General features: G+C 36.2%; 1 protein-coding gene and 2 long non-coding RNA genes across 3 annotated transcripts in view; 2 read left to right on the top strand and 1 right to left on the bottom strand.

Annotated features, from left to right (window-relative positions):
• USH2A (usherin) overlaps window positions 1–16,032 on the bottom strand; it is an 827,758-nt gene that overhangs the window by 443,470 nt on the left and 368,256 nt on the right. Inside the window, exons 25-30 of the mRNA XM_024239307.3 lie at window positions 15,034–15,135; window positions 13,025–13,204; window positions 11,785–11,915; window positions 6,488–6,761; window positions 1,503–1,706; window positions 1,295–1,375 (exon numbers count right to left, since the gene is read on the bottom strand). Coding sequence (XP_024095075.2) covers window positions 1,295–1,375; window positions 1,503–1,706; window positions 6,488–6,761; window positions 11,785–11,915; window positions 13,025–13,204; window positions 15,034–15,135 — 972 coding nt within the window. The remainder of the gene's footprint in view (window positions 1–1,294; window positions 1,376–1,502; window positions 1,707–6,487; window positions 6,762–11,784; window positions 11,916–13,024; window positions 13,205–15,033; window positions 15,136–16,032) is intronic.
• LOC134761592 (uncharacterized) overlaps window positions 1–16,032 on the top strand; it is an 83,455-nt gene that overhangs the window by 25,851 nt on the left and 41,572 nt on the right. The window lies entirely within an intron of this gene.
• On the top strand, window positions 871–15,233 carry LOC112130477 (uncharacterized). Its single transcript, XR_002912729.2, has 3 exons — window positions 871–1,006; window positions 7,471–7,599; window positions 15,037–15,233. It is a non-coding gene; the product is annotated as an uncharacterized LOC112130477 (long non-coding RNA).

The following is a 16,032-nucleotide window of genomic DNA, read 5'->3' as shown; positions in this document are numbered from 1 at the left end:
GCTGTGGTCAGATCATTGCTATAAATTCAGAGCTCTATTTGTGTACTTTCTCAGTAGTACTCAAAACGGGGACTATTAAGCTAAGTAAGCAATGTACTTTCCAGACACCTATTAATGTTGCTGAATTATACTCAAAGCAGGCTTTATATTTGTTAATAAAGTAGAAGGGTGTGAAATAGGAGCAGAGAACACGTCAGTAACAAGTGAGTATTTTATATTGGAGCTTTCTCTTAGCTCTGAAGTTGAAAAGGATTTTAAGAGATCGTTCAGCTCATTGTCTTGCCTATAAATAGGTGATAATTTAAATCGTCCTGGAAAAGTGTCAAGTTGTCCTCTTCAGGAAAATATGTAGGTAGAGAGTCTTGAAAATTATTCTTAGTTGCTCATCTCAGTATTTAATTATATTTTAGATTAAGAAGATTCCTCAAAGGATGCCTGGGATAGTAACCCACTGTTGATTAGGTATAAGAGAATATCTTGACGGAAACGCATTTTTAGACAAATTGTTACTCGCTGAATAACCTTCCTTACAGAGACATAAGTGGCAATCATTTGGAGATGTGTTCAGTTTCCTGACAAATATTTGACCCAAAATAGTAGAATGCCACTGATTCACAAAACTCTTTGTGCTGAATGCCTTTCTGTGGCGGTATTATGGGAAAAGATTTTGTGGCCAGTCAGAAGTATGGAACAAGTCAGTTGTCTGAGATTAGGTCTAATGTATACTGCCTCCTAGTTGGTTCTTTTCCAACTCAAAATATATTAAACCAATCGGCAATTTTTCTCGTGGGAGAATCATTCTAAGATTCTAATAGTCAACAACGGGGCAAACATCTGCAATAATGTCATAGACACACCTGATTCCAACCAGTTGCAGGTTTCAAATGTATTTTCTGTAAGAAAGTCAAGAGGGTGCCACTCTCATCCAAGGATAATCCTAATCCCTGACTTCAGCTTCTTGTTATCTATGCCATCTGTAAAGGTTACCTATCCTTAGACATATTAGGTAGGTGGGGCTATTACATCCTTAAGACAACCTGAACTTTCCTTTCTTCTGCATCCTAAGGGGAAAGGATCAAGTCTGAGCAAGTATTTAGTGAATTCTTGACAAATGAAAAGCACTGATCTACTAGGCATTTTAGCCATTGACAGATGTATTTTCAAACCAAGGCACGCTCTGTCACAAGACTACAAAAATACTACCGCTTCAGAGTAATAGTCCTTCCTTTTATATACACGCACAAATACATGCATGTGTGTGTGTGCACATATGCATTTGAAGATAAGTATTTACCTGCTCCTGTTGTACGTCCTCGACTCCAATCACTATATACTGAACCTCCTTCATGCGAGGCTATCACCCGATACAGGTATTCTTAAATGGAAATAAGATGCAGCAAGATTAAAATAATACTCATATAGATTAATGAGGGGCTGGCAGGGAGGGAAAGGGGGATGAATAAGAGACATGTAACATTTAATTTAGAGGACCTCCACATTACCTGTAAAAAGCTGGAGACCACCCTCGTAAACACTCTGCTCTTTTCCCTGGTAAACCAGGATGGAGTCATTTCCCCTGCAGTTAACAGCACTGTCAGTTGATAGGCATCCATCCAGATTGACTCTGACAGCACCACTGGACACAGATGCCAAGTTAACGACAGCACCCCGTGTAAATTTAACATCCTTCATGCAACCACCGAAACCTAGCAAATAGTAAGGGATTAGTATCTCATAAAGAGCTTGAGTCATTAATTACCAATCATTTTTGTCCTCTGCAGTACTACATTTTGAGGAAGGGGGGTGGTTAGATACAATTGCTAGACTTTCAAGTCTTTCTTGGAAAACCTTTTATGCCTCCTACTTTTTATCAAGCTAATTTGTTGCAAAGAAATATAGTTCTGTTATTTGGAAAACACATTCATGGATAATTCTAATTTAACTTTTGGTACTGAAAAAGCATTTATTTTACCTCTTTAGGCCCACATTTTCTAAATTCTGTTTCTTCCCATAAAATAAAATTTAGGCAACTTCCTATTATGGTAGGGGGATAGCCCCATGTCTCTTAATTCTGAAAAATTAAGTTACTATATAAGTCAGTTTTAAGTGCCAAAAAATAATATTTGAATTAGCATGATTATTCAGTAAGCTCATTGGGGAAAAATACACTCTGAGCATTTTATGTAGAATACCAGGAGAGAGAACATAATTTCAAAATATATTAGTCCTGAAATATTGCCATGAATTGCATAACAATCACTTCAGAGGTATAGAATTTAGCCCGAGTTACATCAGCCTACAGAAGAGCTGTCACTACGCTCTATCACTTTTCACAGAGTTCCATAATCTTGAATATACAAAATGGTCACCAGTTTTACATCCCCATTAGCATGAGAGGGGCCAGCCTTCAGTGTTGGCAATAGCAACACCATGAGATTTCATGGAATGTGTATTCTGCACAGGTGACCTTAGAACACCCACTGCGCAGTACCATTCTGTGAAGTTTAACAGAGAATGCGGATGAAATGAATTTAGAGTATTCGCCACTTTTTTGTTAGACAGCGAACAAAAAAGGCATCCAGTCAGTCAGGGAATAGCAGTGGCTTTGAATTACATGCTATTTTGTGAAAACAGAGATCAGCTCAGTGAAGTCTGGCAGTACTCTGCGCAGAAAACTGCACGAAATTGGGACAAACAGGACCGAGTTTGAGATTGCTGTAGCATGCATGTTCTCTCTCTCTCTCTCTCTGAACAAAACACTGTAAAGTTTGAAAGGCCTCAAACACATGATCAGCTCTTTTCAAGATTAAAGCACAGCAGCAGGAAATGGAAATAAAATATAATGCAATGCATAACAGTAAAGTAAGTTAATAGTAACAATGACCATATTGTTCTCCTCAGCATTCATATGATGTCTTATTATGCCTTCTAACACATTAAGTTGCAGCCTATTTCCTTTTAAATGTCTTTTACTATTATCCACATTTTTTTAGTCCGGACTGATCAATACTGCTAGTCTATCTTAAACACACAGTAGACACTCAATAAGTTGGGTGAATTGAATTGAAAGCAGTGAAGCTCAATATAAAATCATTGGCTGGAAAATTCAGAAGCTAAGAATTTTAATGTATTTATCAGTAGTAATTTTCTGATGGCACATAACTGTATTATCAAAATTCTCTGTACCTTAACTTCCCTACCAACAACATCAGAACAGTGAAAGGGCAGCTTGGCAAACAAGTGCTGTTATAAGAAATGCTACATTATTTTTTGAGGGGTACATAGTTTTAGCTTTGCAGGATGAAAAGAGTTCTTCAGAGGGATGATGGTGATATCTGCAAAACAATGTGAATGTACCTAATGCCACTAAACTGTACATTTAAAAATGGTTACAATGGTAAATTTCATGTTACATATATTCTACCATAATGTTTAAAAAAATTAAAAATTTAGCAAAAAAAATCATAAAAATTAATTCACAAGATGAAATTTTCAATTTGGGAAAGCCCAGGGAGATACGTCTTTCTTCATTTTGGAGATGAAGAAAAAGGCCCAGAGAGTTAGTTATAAAATGAAGTTTGTAAGCACTAATCCTCCTAAGGAAATGGTCCTCTGGCCTCTGGCCTTGGAGACTGCTGAGCTCTTGAGGCTGCTAAGCTCTAGTGCAGCGTCCTTCCAGTGGCAACCAAAGAGTTCAGTTAAGGTTGTCCCGTGCTTTCAACTCTGTACCACCAGAAATGCTCCCCCGACCTAAAACATTTGAATGAGATGTGAGGACAGCAAAAGGAGAAAGGGGATGTTTGTGAGAGGAGTGGAAATGCCTTCTTTTCTTACTCCACTACCCTTGTGAGAATCCAGAAAAATCCCCATTCACACCACCACCCCTGGGCCTCTAAATGCCTAAAAGGTGGCCCAGAGCTCTAGGGTGACTAATCAGAAAAACATTAGCCCTTCTTCTAGGGAAGGCAGTACTGCTGCAGAGTGCTTGGCTTGGCAGGCCTGCTAAATTTCAGCCCCCACTCTCTCCCTCTCCATGGAGGGGTTTGGGCAGAGCATTGCCTGTGAGACCACATGCCAGACCCAGTCATGCCCAACCTAGATGTGAGTGATTATCCTCATTGATCATTCTAAGAAGATAAACTCTCATCATCTGAGCTGGCACATCTTCAGCAAATTATGTTGCCCAGCATTTCCAAAACAAAAAAGAAAATTAGTCTTGTATCTGATTTGGAGGAAGATTACAATGTTAGTAGATTAAAAAAAAATAGCACTAATGTGACCACAAAATAGAGCTTCTGATGAAAAAAGGTGCTAATTAAGAAGCAGAGAAAAGGAAAAATGTTTTTAAGACACTTGATAGTGGGTTGAAAGAAATACATTAAGTGAACATGATTCGTTTTAATTGCAATTGAGTACATACATGCTGCACCTCTGTATTGTGACTAGTCTCCCTGATCACCGTATAAAACATGCAGCTATTTATATAGATCAGTGTCTCTCAAAGCATCTGAGTCAGAATCTCAGGGGACAGGGGTCCCTAACATCTGTATTTTTAATAACCATTCCAGGTGATGTCAATGTATCTTGAATAGTAAAAATAATAGCTAATTTTGACTTCTATGTTCCAGCTACCATACGTCAATATTTTTTCAGTGTTTTGAGAACCACTGATATGGATGATACTACAACAATAAAAATTTAATATCACTCACAAATAAAATATCTTCCAGTATCACAGACTTAGTCATAGTGTGTAGGTAAACTTATTCCCTTTGGGTCTATGGTGATGTTTTAAATTTCTGTTATTATCTTACAATTTCAGTTTTAGCCACGTCTTTAGGACCATCGATAGTAATGGGTTTAGGAGTAATTCAAAGAACAAGGCTGTACATGCAGGGTTTTTGTTTCTTGTTTTTATTTTTTTTTCCCAGAAGCAAACAGGATTAAGTAATCTCACTCATATGAAGGGTTTTCAAGTTCTTTCTAACCTCAGAAACCTGAAAACCTGGAGAAGCTCTCATACGAATGTAATATTTTTAGCTGCTGTTACATCTTAAGTGCCTTGAAAATGTCATTACTGTCTTACACCCCAGTTATTCATTAACTCTTTACTACTACCCTTCTAAAAGTCTCCTAAGAGCTTGCCATATATTTTCTATTCAAAGGCATTTAAATCTTTATGTACTTACCAAATAGGCAAAGACTGCTTCATGAAAATTTTAACCATTCAGGGTATGTAGATTTTGAAATACATAAAGGACCTTTTTCACACATGGAAGGGTGCTTGGTCCTATGTTGGAAGTTACTGTGCTTTCCCCACTTTACAAAGGAGCATTGGCCAATGCCCATAAAAGAGAGCATTGACTGTAAAAAGGAGAGTTGACTTTATAACAGGCTGCCTGAGAGAGACTTAGTGTCTTGCTATCTGCTTACTAGCCATGTGACCTTGGGAAAATTACCTTCCTCTCTGCTTTTCAGTTTCCTCATCTGTAATAAGGATATAAATAATAATGCCTAACACACTTGTTATGAATAACTGACTCACCTATTCTCATGTAAGCTCTCAGAACCATGACTGCCACAAGAAATGACACACAGATATTGTTAGCCTTTTCAAATTAATTATTTCTCTGATTACATTCAAACTTCTATGAGTGAACTACTTACCTGAATTGTAAATAATGCACTTTTCCTTTCTCTTATAGTTATTAATAATCTACAATATATAGATTTTCACAAGTACGTTTGGAAGTCAACCAAATACACCCCACATTTTTTTTCCACATGAAAGCTCTACTGAAAAACTATGGAGACAATTAGCATTTATGTCAAAGAAAGAAAAGGCAATGAATTGCATTGATTTTTTTACTAGTTGTGCATGCCAACTTAATTTATTTTTCATCTGTAAATACAAATAATGACCATTATCCAACATATGAGGAAATACATTTATATGCATTCTATATATAATTATATATTATATATAATTATGTATGTATACACATATATTTCATATATAATTACGTATCTCACATATAACTGCATTACATATTTAAATAAATATATAAGTTACTAATTTTTCCATATAAATATCATCTTTGGGAAGCACCTCAGGTACCTTATTTATAATCAACATATTTATTTTGATATTTATTCAGTAAATAGTAATTTACATATATAATTATGTACCACATATATAATTATATGTCACATTAATAATAATATGTATATTAATTACTATTTACTGAGGACATATTGAAATAAATACGCTGATTATAAATAATGGCACATTGTTAAGGGTAACACACAAAACTCTTTGAAAAAGTGTTTTCGTTAGTTTTTAGGGTTTAAATTTCTCCAGAAAAAGGGGTGCTGTTGGGTGCTGCTTTTAACCTGAGCCTATTGCTATCTCTTGAAACACGGAACCACCAAAAACTGTTAGCACCAGGGCTGTGTGGATTTGTGAATTCCTCCAGTTGGAACTTACCTTGTTCCAAACACAAATGTTGATAAGAGTTCAGCAGTTCCTGTGGAATTCCTCCCACATAAACCGGTGAATTCACCACCAGTGGCTGGGCTCCAGACTCTGATGCATGCTTCATCAGTCCATTCACACTTGCTGATATGAAAGAGCCTTCCTTTTTAATAATGACTTTATTCCACTTTCCATTACAATAGGATAGCCCCAGCAATAGATCCACTTGTGTAAACGCAAGACTGGTATTTAACCGGAAGGTCAATATTCCACTTTTCAGCTCCATCTGTATTTTATATTAAAAAAGAAAGTAGGTATATAAAAAGGCTGCAGAACGGCAGTTTGGGAGACAGCAGAAGGTCAATTTCTTGAAGAAAAGCAAAACAGTTCCCTGAAAGCACTCTATATAAATGTGTCACTTTACCCTAAGTTTCTGCTTAGGAACATAGGAAATACTTTTCTAGCTTATAGTTGACATGAAGAATGTTGTATTGATGCAAACAAATTCATACCTAGTAATGATTATATGATGTGATGCAATGTTATGTAGACCTAAGGTTTATTTTTGCTGCAACATAGTTAGAAGATTAAACCCCTGCATAAGTGACTGAATGACTGAAGAGAACAGAACAGTTTGAACTATGACTCTTTGAATTGTTAGAAATGAGAAAATACTACTTCATATATCAATTTAATTTGGGGGAAAATATGACAAGACAATAAGAAAATGAAATGTCAAGCTTGATTAAGCTTATTTTAACTGGCTAGTGAACTCAATTTCAAATGTGTGAGACATATTTTTATTCAATATTTCGGTTTTATTCTAAATCTTTAACTAACATAATTGCTTCTATGTGTATTCTATTAGATGACTGTACCATTTTCTAATGTGAACATATTTCACCCAAATTTTCATAGTAAAAAATAAGTTCATAGGTTTTCCTTCAAAATGTCTCATGATAATTATTTTACCTAATATATTTTTACTCTGTTAGAAACCATATCAGTAACCATATGATATTTAAAATCTTGAGATCAATTGTGTCAAGTAAAACAAATTAAATCATGCCAGATACAAATTATGATTTTTTCCATAAAAGCATCATCTTCAGGAAGGACCTCAGGTAAGCAATTGTTCATTTGTCTAACCACTTATTCAATAAATATCGAGTCTCTTACAATGTGCCATATACCTGCTGCTCTAAGGTAAACACTGCTCCTAAGAGTCATACTGTCTAGTAGCAGAGGCAAGCATGTGGGAGCAATACTACAATCAAGACAAGAAAGGAGTAAAGTGAAAGCAGAGAACAGAGAGGGCTTTTTGCTCCCTGGAAGTTGGGAAAGGTTTAAAGTAAGGTTTTAGAAACTATATAAGATTCATGGAGGGTCCCCCAAGGAGGGGGACTAATATGCATGACATGAGGACATCAGGTTCAGAGAAAGGCACCAACTTAGCTAAGACAAAGGGTACATATGGAGGTGGGAGGTGAGGTAGTGTCTTGCCAGCTATGTAGAAGCCAGATTTTAAAGGACTTTCAGTGATAGGAGGGTCTGGTATGGAAATAATGTTTGGTGTCTGTCTGAAACCAAAACTCATATTCTCCCCACTATTACCTTGCACTAAAAGCTTAGCCTACCAGACATAAGAAGTACACACTGAAAACAAAATCTCGACTAGAATTCAGGAAATGCGTTAGGAAATCCATTCAATTGTGAAAACATATTGAGAGTCATTAAAATAAGGATAATGATGATGCTGATGAAAGGGAAGACTCGATCTTAGAAGTATTTGTAAAAGCAACTCATTAGGACCTGGTAAAAAGGTAAATGAGTTAGATGAATGAAAAAGAAATTAAGAACACATCTCATTTTTTTGGGGTAACTAGGAGGGTGTTCTGCCATCATGACATTATGAAAAGCATTTGAAAGAAAGGCTGAGTGTTGTTGTTGACAAGGAAGAGGGGTGAGTTCATTTTAAATATATTGAGTTTGAAATGCCTATGAAACATCCAGATGAAACTCTTTTTGAGGAAGTCAAACATAAAGATACGCAGTTTGGGGATGGCCCAGCAAAAAGAAGAAAATACATGACAAAATAAATAAGATTATTCAGTGAGTGTAAAAAGACTGAGAGAAAAGGGAAAAGATTAGTGTCCTCAGCAAGACCAATGTTTTAAGGGGACGGCATAGTAGAAAATAGTTCTTTTAAGTGACAATGATCTCCTTAAAGAAGCTAAGAGAACTTAATGAAATCAGGAGAAACTAGTATTTTGGAAAATCAGTAGGGAAGAATAAGAAAAAAACAGAGAATGACAGAAAAAGGACAAATAATATAAGAAATAAAAATCATTGGGCTAGGAAATGTGGGGGTCATTGACCACTTTAGAAAAGTGATTTTGTAGAAAGGTGTGGTAGGGGCAGGAACCTAATGTACAGTCATTTTAGGGACTGAAGTGAGATGAAAAAGTGGCAATAACAAAAGTAACCACTTTCAATGCACTTGACCATGAAGGTAAGGAAAAGTACAGTGGGGGAGGCTTCACAGACAAAAGAAAAAACACTAAGGAAAATAAATTTCAATCATTCCATATATTGAAGGAAAAGAGCCAATTGAGAGGGAACAGTTGAACATACAAAGAGGGGAGACTGTAGAACAAGTTCTTACAGAAGAAGGGATAGAATCTAGGATGACGGTAGACATATCTTCTTTGGTTGCAAGCATGGTAATTGTTCATTTGTTCCCCTGAGTAGGTAGAGAGTGAAATCTGGCTTGGCTCAAATACAGTCAAGTTGATAGACAGAGAGATTGAAAGTTGAATATGTATGCTTGTTTTTATCAGGAGAGTGTGAGACTACCTGAAGACATTCAGGTTATAGTGTTTCTAGATCCTAAGATTATTTTTCTTTCACTTTCTACATCTAAAATACATTAGAAAATCCTGTAAACAATAGATATTGTTTAATAAAAGAATTGGAGAGCTCAAAACAAGTTCTCATACCCATATTAGTTTTCCTATAGTGTTCAGCAATCTAGCTACTAGAACTGAAAAGCGAGGTGGCTGGATTGATTGATCAAGGTTTGTGAAGCCCAATACAAGATACAAGATCAGGGCATTGGTAGAAATATGGTTGAAGAAATACATTATGGTGGCTTAGGTAAGGAGCAAGTAAGTTAACTAGAAAGTGGGCTAATAGCCAATGGTGACAATGCCTTGGTGAACATAATGAGAGAGACTGAGAGAGCTAGAGGGTATGAGGTTATATTTTGAGATTCAAGGTTTTAGCAATGGAAACAGTCTGAGTGTATCAAGTTCCAGGGGATAACCATGCATATTGAAGTAAGTTGAGGGGTAATCTGGGAGCAGCCTCAGTCCTCAGATATGGCAGACTGTAATGTACATTTTATGAAAGACTGCTTCCTTTCAGTTGCATGGGAAGTGTTAATGGGAAGTGTTAAAGCCAAGCACATAGTAGGCACTCAGTATATATTTATCTAAGTGTATCGATTTTTGTGTTTTGTTTGTTTTGAGACAGAGCTCTCTTGCCCAGGCTGGAGTGCAGAGGTGCAATCACAGGTCACTGCAGCCTTCGACTCCCAGTCTTCAGCAATCCTCTTGCCTCAGCCTCCCGAGTAGCTGGAACTAGCCACAGTGTCTGGCTAACTTTTTATTTTTATTTTTATTTTCATAGAAAAAGAGTCTCACTATATTGCCCAGGCTGGTCTCGAACTACTGGCCTCAAGCTATCCTCCTGTAATCCCAGGCCTCTAAAAGTGCTGGAATTATAGGGGCGAGCCACTGCACCCAGCCTTAATTTTTTTATTTTTTTTTAGTAAGAGTTACTTAAAGTTAACAGTATTATTTAATACAGTAACAAAGCAATGAATAGAGGAAGGTGGAGGGTGGAAGCATGGCATAGTAGGGCATATAGACCTCTGGGGCAGGCATACGGTCCTCAAGAGGAGGAGCCAAATGGTAAACATCTTTGTATCCTCTACGGTGTATGCACATGTAGATGACTCAACGATGCTCAGTGAAGGTCACCACAGCATGAGCTCATTCACATGTTCACGCATTCATTCATTCAACAATATTGATTAACATGATAATTGCTAAGGCTTAGGCATTGAGGATATAACTATAAAGAAGAGAACCAAGGTCCTTAGATTCATAGACATTACGTTTTAGAGAAAGAAGCCAACAACACACAGGAGGACAAACAAATATTTAAAGAAGCAGAAATTTTAAATACTATGAAGGGATAAATTTCCGTTTCCCTTCTTAGCAATATTGGCATTGTATATGCTATGAATGTAAAAAAAAAAAAAGAAAAAAGAACGAATTTTAGACTCTTAAAAACCAAGACTTGTATTTGTCTATTTGCCTAGAAATCAAGAATCTAAGGGTAAGATGTTCATATTTTTCTCCTGTTTCTATGCTAGTTCTTTAAAACAACTTTTAAGAATTAAAATTTTAATAACATATTTAACAGTGGTATCAAACTAATGATTAAAGACAACGAAAAGCAGTTACAGTTGCCCATTGTATTTAGAGAAATGTATAAAAATGTTTATAGCAGTCTTATTCATTGCAGCAAAACATGGGAACAACCAACACATCATTGGTAAGAGAAGAGAAATACTACACAGCCAAGAAAATGTATACCTATGTGGACACATAAATGACTCAGAAACAATGTTGAGTGCTAAAGAGAGAGTATAAAATCAATTTTATAAATTTCAAAAGCAAGAATTTGTAGGCATTCATTAGGTGTTCAAACTATGAATATGCATGTGAATAACAAATACAAAATTCTGATCACCTATGACATCTGAAAGGAGATGGAAATAAGATAGGAAAGACTTTACAGATAGACCAAAAACGATAATATTTAGTTATCAGGTGTGGTGGTAGGTCCAGGAGTGTTCACTATATTATTATACTTGATTATCTATATGTCATATGAAAAATATATAATATATATGCTTTCAAAACTCATATCAAAAGATAATGAGGGAAATATTGTTTTTCATATCTTAAGATACTAAATTGGATTTTCTTAATTCCTTGTATCTAGTCTGTTTTCTTAAAATTATAATTGTTACAATTGTCATTTTAAAAAATTACTAGGATAATAAAATACAAAATGTTTCACAGGACTTCAAAACTAAAAATGACTTTGGGAAAAAAAAAGAACAAAGGTGAATTTGTAAAGAAGCCCCAGTTAAGTGTAATGCCAACACATGGTTTATTTATTTTAAAGTTGGGTCCTATATTTTAAAGTAATTTTAATCAAATTAATTCACATACAGCAAGAAAATCAGGTCCATCTTTGTTATAAACGAAAAGAAGCAATCCATTTAATTGGTCAGTTCTGAACTTAAAGGAAATCTCAAAGTTCATTCCACCATGAAACATATATGGATGAAGTTCCAGGAACCCTTTAAAGATAAAAATATGTACATATTAGCATGTGTAATACAATATTGACAGCATTGTAAGGGTGCTAAGCAACTCTAGGACACAGTCTGCCACTGAGTAAATCTCACAAAAGAAGATGCAAATCAATGTTAAGAAATTCCTTTTGTAATTGTACAGAAGTGACAGAAAGACCTTGATATACTAAGAAAGACCTTGATATGTGTTATACTTTTTAACAGGAAGAAATTTGCTCTCTAAATCATGTGTTGTCTGTATCATGTAAGATTATTACTGTTTCAGATAAATATTAACAATAAGTAGTTTGCATTGACTAAAAGAAACTCAGAATGACCTTGATGAAAACAGAACAATAAAAAGTGTGCAGATTATATTATTAATATCATATGCCTTTTTGTGCTGAAGGCAGTTTAAGCAACTTACTAACCAACCAACTTAGCTATAAATGTAGGAGGCAGATATGGGCTTTTATGTGATGAACAAGCCAGGTACACCAAGCCACCATCATCCCTCTCCCTTTCCCCTGGGTGGAAGTCTCTGCTCTAATCAGGCAGAGACTCAGTGTGCATGCCAGGGGTAAGCTACAGACACTTACACCTCCCCTTTCATTGTAGGCTTTTGAACAATGGCAGGGATGGTGGTTCTAGTCTCCAGCTCTCTCTCAATGGCCTACTTAACCCATTACCTAGCCGAAAATTAATAAGAACATTGTTCTTCTCTATAATGAGATAAATAGGTATTTGTGGATTAACCTAGTAAACAAAACTCTTTGAAACTTCTTTCTGAGTGCATTCTAAGTACACATCTCTAACTGTATTCTAGTTTCCAAACAACTGACTTGCAAATGGACATTGGTGATGTTAACATATGTAAATCAAGAACTGCATGGGCTACCAGAGATATTATACATGGATGTGTACTTATGAGTCTTATAATTTATATTGCATATTCAGATGTCAAGAATATATTTGTGTGCACCATTGGAATAAGTAAGTATTTCCGTGATACTAGGTTCATATGAGGTCAAGTTAATCAAACAGGAGAGATTAAATTATACAAAGGATAGAACATAGATTTTAAGTGAACACTCATGTCTTTTTTAGAGCATTACCTGCTCCTAGGAACTGAGCTCCCTCATTTAATGAAGCGGGGCATCCCTCCCAGGTGTTATATACGTTGATTTGTTCTTCAGAACTCTGCCAATCCAGAGGTTCCCAAATAGCCGATGGATTGTAATCCTTCATAAAATGTACATCCTTGAGACAGCCCACAAAACCTTTTTGGATTATCTCTGCAGGAGTTTATAGATATCAATAAATATATATTTTGAAAGATTATTTTCAAGCAATTTATTTTATGTGCCATTAAAGTCAAAGAAATAGGCACTAGCTCTCAACTACCTATTTACTGCAAGCCTCTTAATGATTCATGTAAACACCACACCATCAGCTATAGTAAATGATAGCAATTATAATGTTTAGCGCTGGTTCAAACCCATCATATCTGCAGAAACAGATGTTTATGCAGAAACCTTGGTTTTGCATTAGCAAGAATATTGCCTTTTCAACTAACACAGAAAATTCATCTGCCACTAGCCTCAAAAATAAAGTACTATAACTTTAAAAGTTAGATTGGAAGGGAGTGTTTCTATTTAATATATAGTTTATAGTTTAGATTCCTCATCTATGAACCAGTCTGTTACTGAAGTAAACCAATAATTTGGTTTCATTTTTTGGAAATGTATATAGTGTTGATCTTGAATGTGGAACTCTCCAGACCAGGTAGATATGGGGTTTATAAATACAGTGAATAGGGTGGTAACAGAAGGTTGAGAGAGAAAATGTGCAAATGAGAGAATTAGAGAAAAAGCAAGAAAAAAAATCAAGGGGAGGAGAAGGCGCACTGAGGTCAAATTTCACACAGCCACCTCCTTTCCTATGGGGGCTAAGCTTAGTTTTCAGCTTTGAGTTTATGAGAGTTTTATAAGGCCAATTTACATAGACAAAGTAAAATTGTTTGTTCATAATGGAGATGTGTCCTCTACAGGAAGGGTACTTAGTATCAGGGTATTCTCTCCTAGTACCTGAAGATACTATTTCCCAGAAGGGCAAAAAACAAAGGCTGTGTGTGTGTGCGTGTGTGTGTGTGTGTTTTAGAGGGACTTCTTCATCAGTCTCAAGTACTTGAATGAAAACCCTCTCTAATCTGGAGACATTTCTGAGGAGGTGACTATAATCAGCCTTGAGGATTCAATTATATCCTTCTCCTAAATTTGATGAACACTTTCTATTCCTTTTGATCTTCATCATGATTCCCTGGAGACGGCAACCCATGAACAAATTATATTTATCTGGGTTCTAGCTTATTTGTAATATTTATGTAGTTGTATTTTAACTACTTGGGAGAGACTTGGGAGGCACCCTGTGATTCTTAATGAGGACTTGGGAAACAATCCTAGATTTATTAGCATTGCGTTTGAAGGGTGATTTTTTTTTCCTACCTAAGGTTAATTCCATTCATATTCGTTTTAATTAGTTTCATTTTAGAATATGTTCTTGTGCTCTTGTTCTAAAAATATGAGAATCACTTTGTCTATAGCTCAATTATAGCACTTACGGCATTAGGTTGGAATTGTCTGTTTATACGCCTGTGACCTTTGTTGTGATAAAGACCACATTTTATTCATCTATGAATATCTAGGGATTGGTTTAGTGCCTATCACATAGTATTCAGGGAATGTTCTTCACCCCATTTGGAGTATAAATCAAGCTCGTAGTTTTCCATTTCTGTGTTGTTTCACATTCAATTTAAAATCATAGAAAAAACTATGCATAGGTCCTAAAATAACATAATTTGACTGAAATTATTATAATTCATTTCAGCAAAAGTTTTAATGAATTCCTTTTATATATGAAGAACCAAGTACTAACAATATAAATACAAGTCACATGGAATACATGGTTCCTTTAAAAAAAAGAAACCTAAAGGAAATTTTTGGCACATTAATATAGAAAATATAGCATGAGGTAGAACATAATACTTATCCTTACTTTAAAATAATGTAAACAGGTTCTATTCTAAGTTTGGATGACAACGTATAATATACCTTACTAAACTCACCAGGATCCTTCCTGAGGATGGTATAACTTCGCGGCAGCCCTCCCAGAAAGACTCCTGTGTTATCTCCAATAACAGTACTACCATTCAGGATGGCAGAGGAACCTAGAGAAGAGGAGATGAGAAATACACCTTCACCAGGATACTCTTATTTTTACTAGCTCAGCAAATAATAAAATCCTTCACCAGCTTTCGGGATACCACTCTCCTGGTTCTCCTCTCTCCTCATTGCCTGTTCATTACTTTTCTTCACTGGCTCTTCCTCAACATCCCAGCATCATGATGTTGGAATGATCCAGACTGCCTGCCTCTCAGGCCTCTTCCTTTCTCTACCCAAGGGACCCCCTAAGTACTCCAGAGGGATGAATAGTGGGCTAGGTTCCAGTACGAACTACCAGGGCCAAAGGCCAGGGGAAGCTGGGTCTCTGACTGTGTGGCATAACCATGGAAATCCCTGTTCATATTCCTAATGCCCACCTTCTTTGAGAGGAGAGGCAAAGTTATTTGTGTTTGTTTTTCCAGAGCTCAATCCACTCCAATTAACCCATCTGTTCCCTTGGCTTTCAATACCATCCTTTGCTGGAAGTTCCGACTTCAGAACTCAGACTTGTTTCTTGAGCAGCCTGCCTGATATCTCCCCATGGGTGTCTCAGAAATCTCAGCCTTAACATGCTCACAACTGAACTTTGAACGTCTCTCCCCAAACCTGCTTCTCCCACAGTCGTGCACTCCCTGGTTTTGGCAGCTACATTCTTCCAGTTTCCTGAGACCCAAACCTGACAGGCTTGCTCGACATTAAGGGCCAGTAAACTCTGTCAAAGGCCAGATAGTGTCTTTGTAGACTATTCAGACTCAAGCAGCCATAGATAATACATCAGTGAATTGGTGTAGTTGTGCTCCAATAAGACTTTATAAAAACAGGCATGAACTAGATTTAGCCCATGGTGATAGTTTACCAACCCCTATTCTGCCTCAATCTCATCACCAAATCCTGTTAATTTG

Source organism: Pongo abelii, chromosome 1 (assembly GCF_028885655.2).
Source record: "Pongo abelii isolate AG06213 chromosome 1, NHGRI_mPonAbe1-v2.0_pri, whole genome shotgun sequence".
Lineage (NCBI taxonomy): Eukaryota > Metazoa > Chordata > Mammalia > Primates > Hominidae > Pongo > Pongo abelii.
The sequence above is the reverse complement of the archived record's forward strand: the minus strand, read 5'-3'. Positions and strand labels throughout refer to the sequence as shown.